Here is a 20852-nt window from a genome sequence, read left to right as displayed (position 1 = left end):
TGACCAATCTACAGCTCCAGTTTTCGAGCGGAATGGTAGTGGGTACTAATGTTCGACGTGCTGTTGAGCAATTATTGGCTCTCCGCCCCTCTATGATGCCTCAAGCATTGTTCGTTGAGGATATTGAGAGACAATCAGATGCGTCTGGTCAGTATCCCATGCGCAAAGTTCCACCAGTGTGGATGCCTGGCGATCCTAATGCTAACCCCATTATTCTACCATATTTCCAGAGAGTATGGATACATCTCCCATGGAAACGATCGGAGGTTTTACAGGTGAAGCAATCTTTGCCTGACCCTCGCAAAAATCCTGCAGGGTATTATAAGGAATTGTCGCAGCTCGTAGATGCTACGATAATGAATCTTGCCGATATCGATATGCTGTTTGGCAATATCGTACCGCAACCAATGTGGGCTAAGATTCGTCAGGAAGATCATGCAAACGAATTAGGTGGTGATTGGGCTACTCTTACTGCGGCAGATGCACGACAAATTGGTGGGGCGAAACCTGAACAGATTATTACTGCTCTTCCTCAGAGAATCATTACCCTAATGAAAACGCTTATGCCAGCTATGAGGGTGAACTGGGACAAATGGTCAGCTTGTAGACAGAAGAAGGACGAGAGTGTCTCTGATTTCTTTACAAGATTTGAGGAGGCATTCATCGACCATAGTGGTCAGGATATGAGTACCGAGGGTGGTCAGAGGTTGTTTGTGGATAAATTTGTCTCAAACTTATTGCCCGACTTAAGCAACAAACTGAAAAATTCTGAGAGTGCGTGGGCTGTCTCTACATCTGCTCAAATATTGGCTACGGCTCAGTATTATGAGAATAGGGAGAAAGAAGAGAATAACCGCGCTGATAAAGAGACGAAAGAACTCAAAACTAAAGTGTTGTTGCAGCAGGCGTATCCTCCGCGTTCGAATCAGAATGATTCGCAACAACGTAATCGAACGCAGTCGCAATCTAATAGGTCGCAATCGCGAAATGACTCCTCTTCGCAGAGATCTTCGTTAGGGTACAATCAGTGTGCCTATTGTAGACAGGAGGGTCATTTAAAATTCAACTGTCCGGTCCTCAATGAGCGTAACAGTGGTAACATATCTAGAGGAGGTTGTGGTGGTTCTCAGCAGACATCACGTGGTAGGGGTCGCGGTGCTCCCAATGATCGTTCAGACAATTCGTCAAATTCCAATAATTGTTTTGATCAACGTGGATCATCGCAAGGACGATCTGCGCAGTACAATGTGGATGACTATTACGTCGATCAGGGAATTGACGACAGTAATTACTAGGACAGCCATAGACAAGGAGAGGGAGTAGTATCAGTTCCGGTTGATCAGAGAGGGCCTTACGTCGCAGTTGCCACATCGGGCGTCGTTGAGCCTTTTCTGTTGGACACTGGTGCAGCGAAAAGTTCCATCATGCATTCGAAACTCCCTGGCGCACCTTTGTCTGGCTTAACAAATGTTTCCGTTGGATTCTCTGGCGCCCCTGTTAGCAATCCGGTTTCGTGCCCTTTGCCACTTACAATTGGGCCTCGTGAGCTGAAAGCTCCGTTGATTTTGACCACTGGTTGTGGTGAAAATCTTTTGGGCCTGGATTTGCTAAAACGTTTGTATGCGACTTTGTATTGTTCCCCTGCGGGGGTGAAGCTTACTTTAGGTGAGAGAGTTATCTCTCCAATGTACTTGTCTCTCGATAAGCTTCCACCGGAATGGAGTTCTCTTCCTGCATCTTTGTGGGCAACAGGTCCAAATGACGTGGGCCTGCTTGACATCTCCCCTTATGTTGTTCACGTGAAATCTAATGTGCGACTGCCACGTATTCCCCAGTATCGAATCTCTCTTGACGGTGAACGGGCGCTGTTGGCGATCTATGATTTGATCGAGAAAGATGTTATTGAGGAGACCCGGGGAAACGTGTGCAACAGCCCTGTACTGCCTATTTTGAAACGTACCGATCCTTCCAAACCACCTGTTTATCGTTTTGTTATCGATTTACGGGAGGTAAATAAAATTGTGATTCCTCAGTTCCCTGTTGTGCCTGACATCACGGCGTTACTGACTCTGATCCCAGCTTCGGCATCATGGTTTTCAGTGATCGATCTGAAGAATGCGTTCTTCAGTATTCCGATTGCTGAGGAAAGCAGAGACCTTTTCGGTTTCTCTCTTGGTGGTCGTAGCTTCCGGTTTAAACGTGCTCCTCAGGGCTACTGTGAGAGTCCATCGATATACAGTCAAGCCTTGAAGGGCCAACTAGATGCATTTGTGTTGCCGGCTGGTGCAGCCTTAATCCAATACGTTGACGACTTATTGGTGGCTGCAGATACTCAGGACATTTGTAAAATTGCTACGGTGTCGTTGTTGCAACATCTCTGTGACTTACATCACAAGGTGTCACCTTCTAAACTTTAATATTGTTGTCAAGAAGTAACCTACCTAGGTCACTTATTGTCAAAGGAGGGAAGGAGGTTGACCCCAGAGAGAATTGCAGCCATTGCACGAATATCTGTGCCAACAACCCAAAGAGATGTGCGTGCCTTTCTAGGTATCACGTCATACTGCAGACAGTGGATTCCTAATTTTTCATTGTTAGCGAAACCATTGGTGGCTCTTACGTGCAAGGATGTTTCAACTCCTTTACCATGGACGGAAGAATGTCAGAAAAGTTTTTCTGAACTGCGTGACGCATTGTGTTCGGCTCCTGTGTTAGGTACTCCTGACTACAGCAAGCCGTTTACACTATACGTTCACGAGAGGGAAGGTTGTGCGTTGAGTGTTTTAACGCAACCTTTCGGCGATAAGCAACGTCCATGTGCATATTTTTCCTCGACCTTGGACCCGGTAGGTAGAGCATTACCGAGTTGTTTGAGAGCAACAGCGGCAGCTGCGGTGTCCATCCGACAATCAGCAGGATTGGTCATGGATAATATGCTTACGGTGATGGTGCCACATGCAGTTGACACTCTTTTGAATCGTACGAAAACCCAACACTTGACGAGCGCGAGGTTGTCTGGGTACAAGTTGACGCTGTTGGCAAGTCATATTCAGATAAAACGTTGTAATGTTCTAAACCCGGCGACCTTATTGCCAATTAGTGCAGAGTCAGATGAAGTAGCAGCGCATGACTGTTACTTAAGAACTGAGGAGGAAACAAAAGGTCGAGTGGACCTTAAAAACACTCCTTTGGAAGATCCCGATGGAACTTTGTATGTGGATGGTTCATGTTTTAAATTGCCAAATGGTGATGTGACTACTGCCTATGCTGTGGTAACGTTGAATACTGTCGTGGAAGCTGGGAGATTGAATCAGAACTCTGCCCAGGCTGCAGAGCTGATCGCTTTAACTAGAGCGTGTGTGTTGGCGAAAGGGAAACGAGTGAATGTGTTTACCGACAGCCAATACGCTTTTGGCGTCGCGCATAGTTTCGGACGGTTGTGGAGAGAGAGAGGTTTTATGACGTCGCATGGTACAAAGATTCAGCATGGACAGCTTGTGAATGATCTTTTGGATGCGCTTACGTTGCCTAAGCAGGTGGCGATTGTTAAATGTAGCGCGCATCGTAAGGTGACGGATGATGTTGGCCGTTGGTAATGCGTTTGCGGATGAGACTGCTAAGAAGACTGCGCGGAACCTTAGCACTAGAATGTATGTGACGAGTTCGGTTAGGTGGCCTGCAGAGACTAGTATGTGCGAGGATACCATCGAGAGTGTGAGAATGATTCAGAATGAGGCCACTGATACTGAAAAGACGAAGTGGAAAGAGAGTACAGGAAAGTTGGATGCGAATGGTTGTTGGGTCGATTTGTCGGAGCATAAGAGGTGGATGTTGCCAGATGCGTATGTGCTGGCTGTTGTGACAATGGCACACAGGTTAGCACATATTAGTGCGAAAGGTATTTGCAAGTTGTTGTCTCCTGTGTGGAAGAATGATGGTATTACGAAATGTGCTGAGATATTGGTCAAGAATTGCATGATATGTATGTTGTACAATCCTGGTAAGGGAACCCCTACACCTCCCGGCCATTTTGCTCCCCCTTCATATCCCTTTGAAGTGATCCAGCTAGACTTCATCCATATGGAGCGATGCAATAACCTGAAATACGTTTTAGTTGTGGTTTGCGCATTCTCCCGATGGATTGAAGCCTATCCTCTTAAAGACAATACAGCCCTGTCTACTGCGAAAATCCTGCTGAAGGAATACTTTCCTCGGTATGGAATGCCCCGAATTGTATGGTCTGATAACGGAAGTGAGTTTGTGGGGAGTGTGATGAAGAGTGTGTGTAAGGGCCTTGGAATTAATCAAAAATTCCACAGCGCCAATCATCCCCAGTCAGCAGGTTTGGTTGAGGGGTATAATGGCACCCTTAAACTCAAACTAGCTAAGATTCAGGCTACGACTGGTCTTTCGTGGCCTGACGCTTTGCCCCTTGCCTTGTTGTCAACAAGGGCGACAGTACACTCCCGAGTAGGGCTCAGTCCCTATGAAATAGTGTTCGGCCGTCCTGCGAATGTTTGGGGGGTCCCTAAACCAAGTGTGTTTTCCGATCTTGAGTACCCAATGTTGATTGATTATCTTCATGATCTGACTGCTAAACTGAGGTTAATTCACCAACAGGTTTACGAAGCAGTGCCGACGCAGACGGAGGGTCCAGGCCACCAGCTCCAACCAGGAGATTGGGTGGTTACTCGCAATTTTGCTCGCAAGAAGAATTTGGAACCCCGCTTTACTGGCCCTTTTCAAGTCCTCCTCGCCACGAGAACTGCTGTCCGCTTGGAAGGGCGCAAAAACTGGGTGCACGCCACCCATACGAAAAAGGTACCTATACCTTTACCGGCGGACTCGTGGGTGAGGAAAGGCATTGCTTCGTCTGAAACAGAGAAATTCCAGACTTTTGTACCTTTTAGTGACGCTGAACCTGCTGGAGAATCCTCAGTGCAGCAGAACGACATTGAACATTTGTAATCAAAAGACTCAAGATCTGAACAATCGACTGATCAACAAAACTCTGTTCCTTCATCGGATCCATTGTTTGATGAACAGACACGTCCTGGGAAAACTCGATACTTTTTGCGATCCAACACTAAAGACTAATAAAATCTCGTTATGTCCCTCGACATCTACATTATCCCATTTGCCACGTTCAGTCTAAACACCCGTATAACTGTGATTATTTTTGTAAATATTGAGTTTCGTTCCATCTATGTGTTTTTACTTCCACAGCTAAGAGGCTTTGTACATATCTGTGAATAAGATACCTTGCATCCAGGTGTACCGTAGGGCCGCGCGTGTACTTCCTTCTGGTTAGTAGGTCTTGACACTAGGTCTAAGACCGTCGGTTCCTGGGAACTCCTAGGGATTGACTACTGCTACACAGAACGAAGTGCGTCAAGAAACGTTGTGGACGGTCTTAGGGGATGGCGTTTTCGAAGCTGATGGACTTGGAAGAAGCTCAGGCGCAAAGATTCAAACTACAGCAGATAACTCGTACCAAATGTTTTGTGTTTCAATGTTTCCTTCTGTTTATGGTTCTGTCTTCGTTATTGGCGGGTGGGGTGTATTACATGATACCGTACTTCCTACCCTCTGCTTTACCTAATCCTACTTCTGAACCTAAATCTACCTCCACTGCATCCCCTCATTCTTTCCATATCTTACCCGAACACGAACAGGCTAGACGTGCGGAATTCAGAAATAATTCCTTTATTCAGCTCCTTCATCAGCATCAGTTAGTGGTTAATACTACAAATTGTTGGGTGTGCGGGTTAATGCCACATACCACGGATAAGGGAATTCCATATCTGGTTCTTCCTTATAGTTCCCAGGGTTCAGCTCGAGCATTCCAAACAATGTTTCGAAGCGCACTAGATTCCTACCCCAATCGAGAGCCACGTTCTCCCTACTCTGGTCCTGGTTCGTATCACAAGCCTTTGGCTATAGCGATAGATAATTTAGATAGGGATATCTATGAACCGTCGCTCATTCCAGAAGAAGAGGTACAAGCCTATAGGGTCCTGAGTAAGGTCGAGTATAGTGCGCTCACTGGTGACAAGCAGCTTAGGAGCTCGCCTCCGATATGGGTCGTACCCCACCTTGGTAACTTCTGTCTATTGGGTCGTGGCCGAAGATAGAGGGCTCGTCTTGGAGAGAGTGCTTGCTTCGAGACTTATATCCTGCCGATGGTCTCGTCCCCTGTGTTTCTGGCTGCCAAGGGTACATACTTTGTCTGCCATGATCGTGCGTATACGTGGTTGCCCTCCGACTTTGTGGGCTCATGTTATATCGCAAATCTGTTGCCTCCGACGTTCACTGTTGATGCAGACTATCACAAGACTAGAGTTGTGAGAGGCGTGATTAGCGAAGAGGACACTGCCGGTTAAGAGGCAGGAGACTTTTTCACGGGTTTCCTCCCGTTTTGGGGACCTATGGTCAATAGTAGGAACCTGAGACAATTGACCCGAGTGGTGGAATCGACAGCTAATATCACTGCCAGTGCCCTTGGTAATATCACCACAGAACTTCAGGCGGATAGGCTTATGACGTTACAAAACCGCATGGTTTTAGACGTGGTCTTAGCAGATCGAGGTGGAGTATGTAAGGTGATCCATTCGAGCTGCTGCATTTTCATTCCAGATAGCGCTCCAACTGTCTATCAAGCCATCTCAAAGTTGCATAAGATCTCTGAGTCCATACACGTGGACGTAGGGGATTGGACGCTGCTTGGGTGGTTTTGGGGCCTGATGTCGACTTGGGGTTGGAAGATTCTGATGATCATCGGAGTTGTTGTAGCGTTTCTGTTCACGTGTTGCCTTTGTGTGCAGTGTGGTCCTGCCTTATGTGGCCTCTGTGCTACGACGTGTATAAGACAGCCGCCTGTTACCAAAGGAGCTCAGTTGGACAGAGTTATGTTGCAGCAACATCTAGACGGTCTGATGAATATCGAGTATGATTCTGACTAGTGCTTGCCTACATGAGGGCAAAAGGAGCGTCTGAGGTTCCGTGACGATCGTAAGTGGTGTTTTCGACTCGTACGAATATGGTCGAGTCTGGTATCTATGAACCGCAAATGACGAGTTTAGTGGGTGTACGCAGTTTCGCTGTACTAACTTAAACCGTTCGTTTGTTTCGTGGGGTAATCTATCTGTACCCACGGGTTCCATCTTAGATACGGCATCCATATTGTCTCTTGCCCTCAAGTAGCCAGCGAACGGACGCTGTCCGCTTCGCGACCCTGGGATTCCCAAGACTCTTGTGGAAGACACATTTCCTTTGAAAGTGTCTTTATGATGAGGGGGATGATACTGTAAGGCAGATGTCCCCACTCGAGGCACATCTTGCCGTGCCGGTCTACTGTCTCAGCCGTGCATCTCATTAGGCACGTCCCTTTGATGCCTGCAGCTCGTGTTTCCCGATAACCACCCCTTTTACACCCTTTCCTATCTCCCCACTGTTTTTGCCTTCCTCTGCACCTGTCCTTGTTCCTTCTTCGATCTGTTTACTGCCGATTGGAATGTACTAATGGTGGGAAGATGGGTTTTTACAGTTGGGAACCACCGAATGTTTCTGTACTTATGTTCCGGACCTTGAATACATCAAAGCGACCCCTCTCGGGGATTATGATGGGAACCAAGTTGTAAACCTTTGTGTACCATGTTAACCTATGAGAGAAAACTGTATAAAAAGGAGCGATCCACAGTAGCAAATTGAATCAGATCCCGCGAACATACCGGCTGTGTACTTCACGTGACTTCTGTGTTCCCTGCAGTAAATAAACCTCGAATCTTTGACGCCGAAGGAAGTGTCCCGTGTCTCTGTCATTTGTACGCCGGAACAGGTTACCCACGAAGGTTTCAGGTGTTGTCCCCTGGCACCGCTGGGTCTTAAATAACCCAGTCCTTCAAAGGAAGTAGCATGAATATCAATGAATGCATCACCAAGTGATTACAATAGGAAAATGAATATTCTTAAACCAAATAAAACCTTGAAAAAAATATATTTTTAGTATGTAATTATTAAATGTTAATTATGAGGAATAAGGGCCAGTAGGTGCCTACAAAGTAATGCGAAAGGTGGGAGACATGAACCCCGATATGGCGAATGCATTACAGAAAATGTATGATTTCAAAGACCGGTTGAACTAACCACCAAAGACAAACAAACATGTGTCAAAATGTTGCCCAGTAGAGACTATAAGAATGATCAATATAGGGCATGCCAATCACAAGATTTGCTGACTAAATTAAGGGAAAATAAAAACCTGCTTCTTAAGGGTATGTATAAAATGCATAGTGTACGAATGCTAACACAGTTCGCCGCTTGCGGACCAACGCATATGATGGAGGAGTTCTTTTTGCACATCACGGGGTTCGAATTCCACCCAGGCTTAGTGTACTGTTTTTTTGTAGTGTCTTTCTTTTACCTTCATTATTGAGATTTTAATTAATCATACAATAAAACATTTTACATTTACATTACAATACAGTAGAGAGAGCAAAACAAGTTGTTCGGGTCTACAGTAACTACTTTTACATTAAACATCTCAGGCTTGTCCATAATAGCTTTTGCTTTTAAGAGACTTAAAACAAGCAAGCCCATTACCAAAATCTGTCACAAAAATGAAAAGTGGAAAGCTTATGCAATTTTCTGAAAACGATGACAAACTATAGTCTGACAGAATCAGTCTAATTTAAGTAACTTTAAATGTTTCAATGTACTTTATTGGCTACATCTCACGTGTCAGGTCCCGATTGAAAGAGAATGAGGAAATGTCCCTGAGTTTACTAAAGCTTGTTGGGGGAACTTCAGGGCTTGAAAAGTTCACTCGTGCTTAAGGACGAGCTATTTTTAGGTCCTACTCGCCCTTTCTGGTGAGTAGGAATACAAACTGGACACTTGACCTCTGCCTCTGAAAGCAGAAGAAATGTGACAAGATAGCAAGATTTAAAGGCATCTTTATTGCTCACAAAGTAAATGAGTAATAAAAATGCTTTTAAATCTTGTTAACCTGACAAATTTGCTCAGTTTTCAGAGTTTGAGGTCAAGTTCATTTAAGTTAGTCGAGGAGATTTTGTAGTTTACTAGACCTGCAAGTCTAGAGCATTTTTTTATGATTTGTCGAGCCCTGAACTTGTTTGGGAGCAAACTAAATAAAAAAAACAGAATGATGCATGCACTCACCTGGTACTGCGTGTGTGGATTAGTCAAAAGGCAGACTGAGGCGGAAAACCAATATAAGATGAGATGAAAAAGCACTTCAGTCAGGAAGCCACAGAAGACAGTGAAAGGGAAGAGGAGAAAAGACACAGTTAAATGAAAAGACAAAACTGAAGGCAGGAGAAACAAAGGAGATAAGAGGCCACTTCAACCTGAAAGCAGAAAAGCTGGATGGCTTACTTTTAAATCCTATAAATAATGTAACACTATCTTTCTCCCTCAGTTACACTCCAATTTACACCACTGATCTGCAAGCTACACGCAGACACCTCTCAAATTTAAAAATTCTATGCCTAGGTAAGTCAACCAGTCAATGTTTTTTTATTTACACTCCAGTGCCTGCAGCCATGTGTCTATTATGTCCTTATAAAGAAGGGTACAAGAACCAGAATGCAGAGAGCTTTAACTGGAGTCAGGAAACGAAAGCTCTGCTCAAATCCCTGAAGTGTCATGAGTAATATTTCATTAAAACGTGTTATTAAAGAATGATAAACACAATACCAAATAAATGAAATAATAACTCAAGTTAATATTTAACATATAATACACAATCTACCAGTCCCTCTATGTCAATTCACCTTAGCAATTACCAAAATACAGAATGAAGTTATCAGTAACCTAAGTACATATCAAAATCCCTCAAATAGCTGGTCACAGAATTCCATACTGTGAAAACCTTGACAAAAAGCTTCAATCTATTCTTGGTGATGAATGTAGCCTATTGCCTTGAACCCAGTTTTGAGATTTTATTAATTCAGCCTTCAACTTTATCATGATTCCTACTCTTCCACTTCCTAAGACGTACCCTTTTAGCTGTAATCACCTTTCAAACCCAAAAATAAGATTGAAAGGTTTCATCCCTTGATTCAAAGTCGTCTTCCTGCCTCAGTGTAAGGTTTGTCCCCTGGGTCAGGCGAACCTTTACAGATTTTTCTTTCATAAAATCTAGGACACAGTTCCATCTCAGTGACGAGTATAAATAACCACCTCATTTTAGCATTCCCAACATGTGCAAATCAAGTAACTGTTCATGTTTCATCTTCATTGGATTCCAGTGCATATTCGAGGCAGTTTATTGGCTACATCTCATGTGTCAGGTCATGATGTCAAGCTAATGTGGAAATGCTTCAATTGATGCAATTAAGCTGAGTACATTTTCAACTTAATTACTTAATGAGGACACCGTGCCTCACAGACACACCCAGTTCCCTTTCCACAAAATTGAAAAGCCCCTTCCCCCTCATCACCTCCTGGTTTAGTAGACACAAGCACCCACCTAGTATAGTTGGCCTGGTACCAACAGGGAGGGAGGGGTCAAATAATTAAGTTGAAAACGTAGTCCGAGTAATGCAATTACCAGTAAATAATTGAAGCATTACCTTCTCGTATGCTTCCCCCCCTAATTACTTAATGAGACATAACAAGCAATAACATCGATCAGGACAACCGATTATTTATGTACCAAACAGTTTATTTAATCCTGTAACCAAACCGCCTATTACTTCATAGAAGACAGCAATTTTAACCCAAAACCTCCTTCAGGTCAATTCCCAGCATCACTCTGTAATGTTGTAAAAACGTAGCAGGTGTAGCCCATGCTGCAGCCCTATAAATTTCAACCAAAGATGCACACTGAGCCCCTAAATGGCTCTAGTGGCTGTACCTTCCACCCCAACTGGACACGGAGTTCTTTTTTCTCTATACACAAATGCAGTCAGGGACCTGATCCACCTATTCAGAGCCTGAGTGGAAGGTTTAGAACCCTTTCTAGCAGGCCCAAAATTCACAAACAAAGAAGAAGAAATCCTGAAATCAGAAACTCTATCCATATAAAGCAGATTCGCCTGCTTGACATGCAAGGAATGTAACTTCACCTCTTCTGGGGAATGAGGATTAGCACTGCTGGAAGAATGAACCTCTCACTGATCCTCATGGACATTGTCAGATGGCCGTGCTGGAGCTACCAGTCTCACCACCGAATCCTCTTGCTTCAACCTGATTCGAAACCTTATAAGAAGAGGAAATGGCGGAAAAGCATAAAGTATCCCCTTTGGCAAAGGACAAGACAGGGCACCCACTGCCCAAGCCCTCTGCTCCCTCAACCTTGAGCCGAACAGGAGAAGAAGGCAATTCTGAGCTGATGCAAACAAATCTGCTACTGGGGTCCCCAACTCCTTGCAAATCCTGTGGAAGGCCTGCCTGGTCAAACAAAAGTCCTGAGAGGAGAGAATATTCCCTGCTCAATTTTTCTGCTCTGACATTCAGCATCCCCCTAAATAAATCGCTCTCAGCTCTAGTAAGTAGTCCTGTGCCTATAGAAAGATCTGATCGGAGGTCCTCGACAATGCTGGAGATCTTGTGCCTCCATTTTTGTTCAGATAAGGTTTGGCTGTGTTGTTGTTCGTTTGAACCAGGACACACTTGCCCTTCAACACGGAAGCAAAAGCATGCAGAGCCAGATGAGTTGCCTCCAGCTTGCTCCATTTGTAGGACCTCAACTACTGCACCCTTGACATCATGCCCTGCACTTGCCGTGCACCAACCAGCCAAGCTGGCATCGGTTGTCAAGAAGAGCAGTGTTCCCTGGGACCAATTATCCAGAATGTGTCTCACCATCCTGTTCAGATGGAAACTGGCCCAAAGCTCCAGAAAAACTGTTGCTTCAAGATCTCCCTGCATCCAGTCTGCTGCAGCGGGATTGACCTGCACCATCAACTCGGACAAATGTGAGTGAATCCCATTGATCCTCTCCTCTGTCATCTGAACCAATCCTGCGCTGGTTAGAACCCTTGCACCAATGAAAGTCTGGTCCTGAACAGGCGTCAGATGGGACATCTTCTGATTTGTTTAAATAGACGGATGTGCAGTTCCTAGGACAGGTAGTGATGGTCAGGGCTGTGGAATAACCTCCCATCGGAGAGCGTGTCCTCACACACCCCCAGTGGTGTCATGCTTCATTATTTGGGCGTGCTCCTCATCGGGCCAGCACTGCAATGCCAGACGGGCACCCGCGAAGAGGCTCTATAGCGGAGTTCTTTTTTTTTTTTTATGAAGTTGTTTGGCGAGTGAGGGTGTGTGGGCTAAGGTGAGTAGTGTAGTGGAGTGATGCGAGAGTTAAAATAGTTTAATGGAAGCCCGGTTCATTAAACTTTTATACATGAGGCTCACTAACCTAAGTAAAAGCAGGGTAGCCCTAACTGGAGATAATGATTCTATAGAGCGTGCATGCTAAAAGTCTTGGTCAGATGCTCTATAGGATAATTATCTCCATCAATCGGTTTTTTCAACAATTAGACGGTATCCTTAATAGTTTCATTTGGGCCTACAAAAAAGCAAGAAGATCATTGAAACACTTGAAAAACACCACGAATGAGGGAGGGCTTAATTTTCCTGATTTTAAGTTGTACTTTTGGTCTTCATTTGTTTTACGAATACGTTCTTTACTTCTTAAAGGGGAAAGTAATTTTTTTCATCAATTTATGCTGAAACAAGAGTCAAACATGTTTTTGTTTAGAGTAAATGACCCAAACTATTTCAAGAGGGTAAGGTTCAAGACGGCCAGGGATATAGTAAAGATATGGAAAAACATACTGACTTATAGCAGGACTTCATTCTTTCATCCAAAGTTACCGCTTTGGGGCAACCCATGTCTTCCAAGTGTCTTCTCCGACACTACTAATAACATTTGGGCCGAGAAGGGAATTAATACATTGGCAGATTTATATGGCCCACAGGGGTTTGCTGACTTTAGTACGCTTAAAACAACATACGATTTACCAGAATATTCCAGATATAAGTACTTACAGATTCATGATTTTTTAATTAATAAAAAAAAGATTCGAAATATTACGGAATGTGACATATGGACTAGTTTGTATTCTAAAAAAATCAAATCAGTTATTAGCGGGGCGTACAAGCTACTCGTAAAATATAAAACAAATGATTTGTCTAAAATAACGGAAAAATGGGGGGCCCTACTCGGCTTAAATGTCACCATAAAGCAAATAGAGAACTCGTTATCTAATATTAATAAGTTAGTCAGATCTTCCAGCCTTAGGCTACAGCAGTTTAGAACAACTTGTATGCTCTATTACACTCCGGCAAGAATCTCTAGGTGGTCCCCCAACCCTGACTTCACAGATCGCACAAAATGCCCCAAATGTCTTGGAGTAGCTGCTAATCTAGTACATATGTTATTCTCTTGCCCCAAGCTTAAGCCTTTTTGGGATAAGGTACAAGATGCATGCAGAATCAAGAAGATTGGGTTGCCCATGCTTTCTGCTTCCTTAATTCTGTTAGATTGTAATACCTCCCTAATCCCTCAATCTCCTTTGGCAACTATACTAATTTCCTGTGCTAAACTAACTATCGCAAGAGCTTGGATTGCTACGGACCCACCTACGGTTTGGGACTGGTGGGCTCTAGTAATGGAAATATATTCCATGGAATTTGCCTTAGCAAACACAAGGGGCGGGATGCTCTTTGGTCAAATTTGAAAGAAAATGGGGAACTTGTTGCTTGACTTGTTATGACTATCAAGTCTTATCTTTATTTGACTCATTATGAAATATATAAGTTACTTTCCCCCTGCTGTTTAATGAATTTATATGTAAAATTTGGTGTTTTTTTAATGATAACCCTAGTACTTCTTATTTCCTATGTATTTGATTTGTATATTATAGTAATTTTCTCTTGATATTTTCCATGTCTTGGACATTTATATGTATTGTTTTTTTTGTCAGCCTGTTTACAATAAAAAATTATTTAAAAAAAAAAAAAAAAAAAAAGGATAATTATCTCCATCACTACTCACCTTAGCCCACACACTCTCACTCTCACTCATCAAAAAGCTACATCAAAAAAAGAACTCTGCTACAGAGCCCCCTTGGGGTGCCCATCGGGCACTGCAGCACTGGCCAGATGAGGAGCATGCCCAAATGATGAAGCATGACACATCTCAGGGTGTGTGAGGGCACTTCCTTCAATGGGAGATTATTTTACAGAGCAGACCATCACTACATGTCCTAGGGAATGCACACCCCTCTATTTAAACTAGTATTGTTAGGGAGTATGTGTGCTGGACCTGCTAAAAAAAGCTCCTGGTTCCTCTTTTTTGAGAACATCTTCTGATTCACCAGAAACCAATGATGTTCCAGAATCAGAAGTACTCTTGTGACTTGAGCCACAGAGGTCTCCAGGGAGGATGAGAACACCAGGCAGTCATCGAGATATGGAAGAAATGCGATGCCCTAGTGACGCAGAACCCCCACCAGAGGGAATGCGACTTCAGTGAAGACCATAGGTGCTGATTTTAGACTGAAAGGCAACACCCAAAACCGAAAGATTACAGATTCTGATTGATTGATTGATTGTCATGGTTTTCCTTCTTCTTAGGCTTGGCAGCCAAGGCCTCAGCTCAGGCACCGCCACCTCAATCATGGACTGGACCTGGGATTCAGTCGAATACACAGGACCTGTATGGGCCAGTTCCCTAGGCTTTAGATCTTTGAGCCCTAGGCAGGCTCCCCTCAGATGGGTAGGACATCATCCACCTCCCCTGCACACACTTCCTGCTCTCCATACCAGAAAAAACTGCTGTGCAGAAAGGAAGACAATGCACAATTGACAAACAAGGGTTCCATAAATAGCCCAGTTCTGCCAACCAGAATGCAATAATTAAAACATTAGCCTACAAGTGCACACAGAGCTGTGACCAACAGACAAGACACCACTGCAGCTCCACAATAATCAGCCCCAACTAACTCAGATGTGTCAATAAAAGAAAACATTAATGAGCCACCTCGCAACCCTTCATGTGCAAAAATGTATTGCCATGCAACTCACTGAGCGCTATAGCAGCTCAGGAGACATCTTCCCCTACCTTTCAGTCTTCCTCAGGGCAGTTTGTGCCGATTTTTAGCCCCATGGTTAATCCTGCACTGTAAAATCAGAGAGAACGACATCACGCGTAGCGACCACCCACATTGAGGAGAAAACTCACGAGGAAGTTGACGCATTGGACTTTTTTCACTCACGCTCGCCAACTTAACGTTAGCTAGCAAGGAAAGAACTCCGCTACAAGGAGAGTTTTTCTTAACTCGTCAAGTTCGACGGAGTGCAAAAAAACTCAGCGAACGGAGCGGAGTTCACTGCCCAGGCCTACATATTTCCCTTTCAGAAGCACACCGCCTTCACAGAAAAACTTTCCTTGCTGCCCGACAAACGAAGAATGTCCAAAAACCGCTCTAACAGCTTTCCATATTCCAAAAAGGTAAGCATTTGAAATAAAAAACAGTGGTGGCTGGCAGGGAACAGGTGTGGCAGGGCAGGGGATGAGGGTATGAAAAAAAACAAAAAAAACCCACAAACACACACACTTTCCTCTTCAGCCGGCCGAGTCGCTCCTCGCTTCCCTTCCGACATCCCAGAACGGAAGCAAGAACTGGAAGCACACACAAGCTCCCTCCCCTAAACCAATCAGCCACGGCCGGTAGTGGGAGTACCTGCAGGGCGGTGACGTGGGGAGGGGCAGGTTGGGAGTAGTAATGTATGGATTACGGAGTTTTACAGGTAAGTAAACATTTAAATAAATAAAACTAATTTTGTTGCGCACACTGCATCGCATATGGGGATGCAATGCACTCAACAAACTTCATTTTATTTAAATGTTTACTTACCTGGGAAGTTCCGTAATCCATACATTACTATCCCCCACCCTGCCCCCCCCTCCCCACGTCACCGCCCTGCAAGTACTCCCACTGCCAGCCACAGCTAAAACCAATCTCAACGTTGTAATGCAGCGGTGTGATTGGTCTGACCGCTGTGGTTCGGCACTCAGAGGGGAATGAGAGCCTGTACATGTTCCTGACCAGGTTGTGTAATGCAGCCTGGTGGGGACATGCAAGGTGCGCATGACCGGCCAGCCAAACAGTCATGCACCAGGGGCGGTGCGTCCATTAGGGCGCTTGGGCGTTGCCCCCCTAATTAATTTGAGGCAGGAGTGGAGTAACAAGTGTGCAGTGCGTGCTATTGCCGTTAGTCTCACTCACATTTGTAAATTACATTCCCGGGATCCCGGAGGCAGTCGCCTCCGAAGGGGGCGGGGCAGCAGGAGTTCAGTGCAAATCGGCGAAGGGCACAACAAAAGTGTGCATGTTCTGTTTAGGGCTTAACAATTTTTGCTATCAGCCTGAACATGCGCACTAGGTGCTGCTCATTAGAAGAGCGAAGGTTATTCCATGCCGCTCTTCTAATGAGCAGCCTAGTGCGCATGTTCGGGCTGGTAGCAAAAATTGTTAAACCCTAAACAGAACATGCGCACTACTGCTCATGCCAATCCTCGCGCTGCTGCTGGAGCAGCGTCTGGTTCGGCTGAGACGTAGGCGGTGGGGTAAATTTGAACCTGCGCTCTGAACAGTGAATTCACTGAAGGACGCCGGACTGTGTCCCCCTGTCTGTGCTCAGCGAAACCGGCATTTACGTCTTAAGTGCACGCCAGCTCACGGACCGGTGTGAGAATGACATCTATTTGTGTAATGCGGTCAGGTAAGATTTGTTTTAATTTTAACACCCCTCCCCCACCAAGTATTGCGACATGCCGCGACTCCGCAGGTAGATGTAGACATCATAGCCTCTCAGCGGCAGGGCAAGGCTAGGTAAATACAGAGTGTGGGGAATAGTATAGCTGGGCTGGGAGGTTTACTGAATTACCACACCAAATTCAGCTGTCTTAAGGCCTGGTTTCTCCCCGTGCTCAAACTTCAGGCCCCTGTTGGACTACAAATGCGAGCCTGCGTGGGGGAGGGCACGAGCTGCGACCCGGCTTTGCCTGTTTCTTTAGTCGTGGGGTGAACCAAATTTGAATTTCGGATTCATGCATCCCTTCTAAGTGTCGTGGTCTTTTGTGTGGCGTGCACCTGTGATTGTGAACGACAGCAACAGAGGGTGAAACTGCAATAAATATGAGTCTTTGTAATGAAACGCGCTTTATAAAACTGCAGCAACTGAAACTAAATGCGAGTTATTTTAGAAAAGGAATAAAAAAATAAAAAAAGAATGGTACAAATAAGCGATCCTGAAACAGCCTGCAAAACACGACAATACAGTAGATGAGCCCGCTGTTAACCCACTGAGCTGGCTTACAGTATCCCCTAGCAAGCGCGTCATTTGATGTGGATTGTGTTTTTGGGCTAATTTATTAAACATCTTGGGCTGCTGTTTGCCTTGTAACAATGAGCAGCACGCACAGGACAGGACATCTTCTTAGCGCCTTGAAGTTCTGCACGAAGGAGACTGGGCGCGAGTTCAATGCAGATCACTGACAAAGCTTCGTCACATCAGAATTCTGTGAGTCTGCCTCTTTGAATGATTTCCTTGCCAACTAGGTCTGTCCCCAAGAGACTCCGGGGGCGGTTCACGAGAGAGAGGTTTTCACACAATCTGACCCGGATCACAAAGGAAGGATCAGAGTTTTTGTGTGGGGTTTTAAGAGTGCACATTTCGTCATGGAAATAGATGTCGGCAGCCACAAGTGACACCACTGATTCAGATTTTCAATGACCAAGTTCTCCACACAGTAAACCCTACCCCACCTATCCACCCCCAGGGTTCATTCTCCAAGCACAAAAAAGAACGAGACCCGAAAACAAGACTTCAACAAGGCTGTTGTGAGGGTGCCGAGCAGCTGAGAAGGGGGTGGGCGCAGCTTTGGGGCTCTTTTCTGAACAAGAATCTTACCGCTCCTTTTGCAGAAACTTCCCTCCTGGGACGAGATGAAAACCAGAGCAGAATATTCTTACCACGCGCGGATTACTTCCGAAGGAAGGGACACGTTGGTTCCGCGAAGAGATGTTCTCACAAGGCTCACCCGCCACTACCTTCCTTTCCCTCCTCTTTTTCTCCCGTCCTTCCTTCCACTCCCTCTCTAAGTTTCGTCCCAAAACCTCTACCTTTCATTCCTGTCTCTCAACCACTACTCCCCATTCCTTCTTCGCCTCCCTACCTCTCACCCACCACACATCTGCCTTTCCTCGTTCTCTCACCCACCACAACCCTTTTCCTTTCTCTCCCCCTCTCTCTCTCCTCACACCCACAACGCCTTCCGTCTCTCTCCTCACTGCCTTACTCACCTCTCCGCCTTTCCTTTCTGTCCTCTCTCTGACACTCACACTCCACTTCTCTCCATTCCTCTTTCCCACCAAGTTTCCTCGTTTCATCCGCTTTCCCTTCTATGCTGGTCACCAATTCCTTCCCTTGCCAGCAGTTATTCTACCACTTCCCTCCTTACTTCTCTCCCTCTCACTCCTCTTCTAGATCATCTCCCCCTCTTCCTCACTCACCACTCCCTCTACCTCTCGATCTCTAGTCTCTTCCCCAGCTTCCCCTCTACCTTTCTCTCGGTCCACCCAGCTCCCCATTCCTTTCTCTGAACACTCTCCTGCTTTCACCCACATCCCTCCACCTTTCTAGGTCTCTGTCCACCCAGCTCCCCTTTCCTGGATTTCTCTCCTCTCACCCACCACTCTCTACTAGACTAATGCCATCTATATTCTATGAGTGAGAAAGAAGCACCCATTCCTTGCACGCAAGGAAACACGCGGGTATCGTGAAAGTAAAACAGGCTTGTTTTAAGTGGAAAAACATGATGTGCATGTAGCTGGAATTAAAGGTGCATGCTTTTTAAGTTACCTACCCGATTATCAGGATATCTCTTTATTTCATAATTAACTTTCACAATTGCTTTATCAACTCTCTTGCTTCCTTAAATTTGCTTAAATGCACCATTTGCCTTCTCTCTCCCCCCCCCCCCCGAATTTCGCCGAGCCCCACCATAAACTGGACTCGCTCGCTACACTCACTCGCCTAAGGGCACTCAAACACTTTTACGCCCTACCACTTTCAAATGTCACCAGCCGCCACTGTCATGCACACATAGTGCTCACCACTCCTCCCCCTGTGACCCCAGCCCCGCAGCTACCAAGTACAGTGTTGGAAAACTTATACTTACATTCGACAAATAAAATAAACATATTTTGGAGGAATAAGTCTTATTGCGCGAGAAGCCCAAAATAAGGATATCTATACAAAAACGATCAATAGGCGGATTAAGGAAGTTATGGGATGTGCTAACAGGCGATAGAATACATGGCGCACTTACAGAGCATTGTGTTTCACTTTCGGTTTGGTGCCATTCCGCCGAGCATTTCCTTCTCCTCCGGCCAGGATTTCAAATCCTCTACCTTCCCATAGTTCGTTGTTCTCTCAATAGCAGCGCAGCATTTTCTAAAAATACTTTATTTCCTATGAATACCCGGGGTTCCTTCTTTTGCTGTCCATTTCCCCCTTCAACACAACACTAGGAGTGCTTTGAAACCAAGTACTCCAAGATACTAGGCGCTAGGTGCAATGAAGAAAAGGCACACTTAAGCCATGCACCAGAAATAGAAGTCTCTGAACATTGGTGGAGTCAAACTCCACCCTCAGCCCTGCCTGCCGCCACATTCATTCCATACAGGATCACTCGTCTACAATCTCACGACGCGGCCAGTCGAAGAACGGACAGGTGGGGACAGCAACTCTTTCTCTCACTCACCTTTCAACAGGGAACGTCCGCGTGCGACTCCCAGAGCACAGGGGCGCCGGCCAGCTGTCATGTTCAACCTCCTGCTTTTACTTCCTGGTTGAAATGTCGGTTGGGGCGGTGTGAGCGCACCCTGCTGGACCTTTTACTGCAATGCTTTCGAAAATGAGTCACTGGCTTTCATTCAAGCAAATGGCATTGCGCCCAACTTAACCCTTTCACTGCCGTGGTGTTCACTATCTTTTATTCTCGCCTCTACGTGGGCAGCTTGCTGCACCTTAGTTTCAGGGTGTGTTGGTGAAAGCGTCTCAGCGCTTAGCAGTGTGGAGGCTGCGGAAATGAGAGGGGAGCACAGTTTATGGTTTTCAGTAAAACAGCTTTGAACAGCTCTGCATGTCCCCCTGTGGTATTGCTTAAGGTCATAGGCCTCTTAGCAGGCCTGCTACTGCACTTGGTTGTCCATTCTTAGACATTTTATTTAATGTGGTATGTATAGTATCCATAGACAGAACCTTTTTTAGGTCCTGGTCTCGCCTGCGACAGCACATGAGCTTCATGTGCTCGTACTTGCAAGAGATAGTATTTACAAGGGGCCTGGAGATTGCTTACAATTTATTGGCGTTCAATGTCACTCTTACATTCTGCCTCCTAATTGGGTAGCATGTGCCGGCTACTCTTAATCTTATTTGCTCGGGAGCCTCCAACAAGTAGAGGTAGCTCCATCTTTATTTGGGTCCTTCTGCAGCTGGTGCTGTGATTCTATGTCAGGACGGAGGCGAGGATTATGCAGTCCTTTCTTCTCTTTATTATAATCAGCACTTCAAAGAAAAACCAATCAAAACGTTTTTATTGAACCACAACTCCCATGAGCACATGGGAAACAGTGTCCATAGTAACCAACAGCCAATGATGGATCCGTCCGCCGTATAACTAGCCATGACGTCCTCTTCTATTCCTCTTTCTTCTCTGCTAGTCAGATAAGTCAAACCTTTTATCTTTCTGACGTTTGGTTGTCTTGTGTGGATTAATTTGTGTTTGCTTGTGCAATAGCGCTTGC

At 45.3% G+C, this 20852-nt stretch overlaps 1 protein-coding gene across 6 annotated transcripts in view; it reads right to left on the bottom strand.

The window, feature by feature from the left end:
- The window catches only part of ADPRH (ADP-ribosylarginine hydrolase), a 112645-nt gene extending 92683 nt beyond the window's left edge, over positions 1 to 19962 (bottom strand). Inside the window, exons 1-2 of one of the 6 annotated variants that reach the window (XM_086955504.1) lie at positions 19808 to 19899; positions 9181 to 9254 (exon numbers count right to left, since the gene is read on the bottom strand). In XM_086955504.1, the coding sequence (XP_086811630.1) occupies positions 9181 to 9254; positions 19808 to 19868 (135 nt within the window). In that variant the 5' untranslated portion in view covers positions 19869 to 19899. Of the gene's footprint in view, positions 1 to 9180; positions 9255 to 19807 lie in introns of all 6 variants that reach the window. The other 5 variants (XM_086955503.1, XM_086955506.1, XM_086955505.1 and 2 more) reach the window with 5 other exon arrangements.
- Positions 19963 to 20852: the final 890 nt, after the last annotated feature.

Source organism: Lissotriton vulgaris, chromosome 2_1 (assembly GCF_964263255.1).
Source record: "Lissotriton vulgaris chromosome 2_1, aLisVul1.2, whole genome shotgun sequence".
NCBI classification, from domain to species: domain Eukaryota; kingdom Metazoa; phylum Chordata; class Amphibia; order Caudata; family Salamandridae; genus Lissotriton; species Lissotriton vulgaris.
This window is presented reverse-complemented; position numbering and strand designations above follow the sequence as displayed.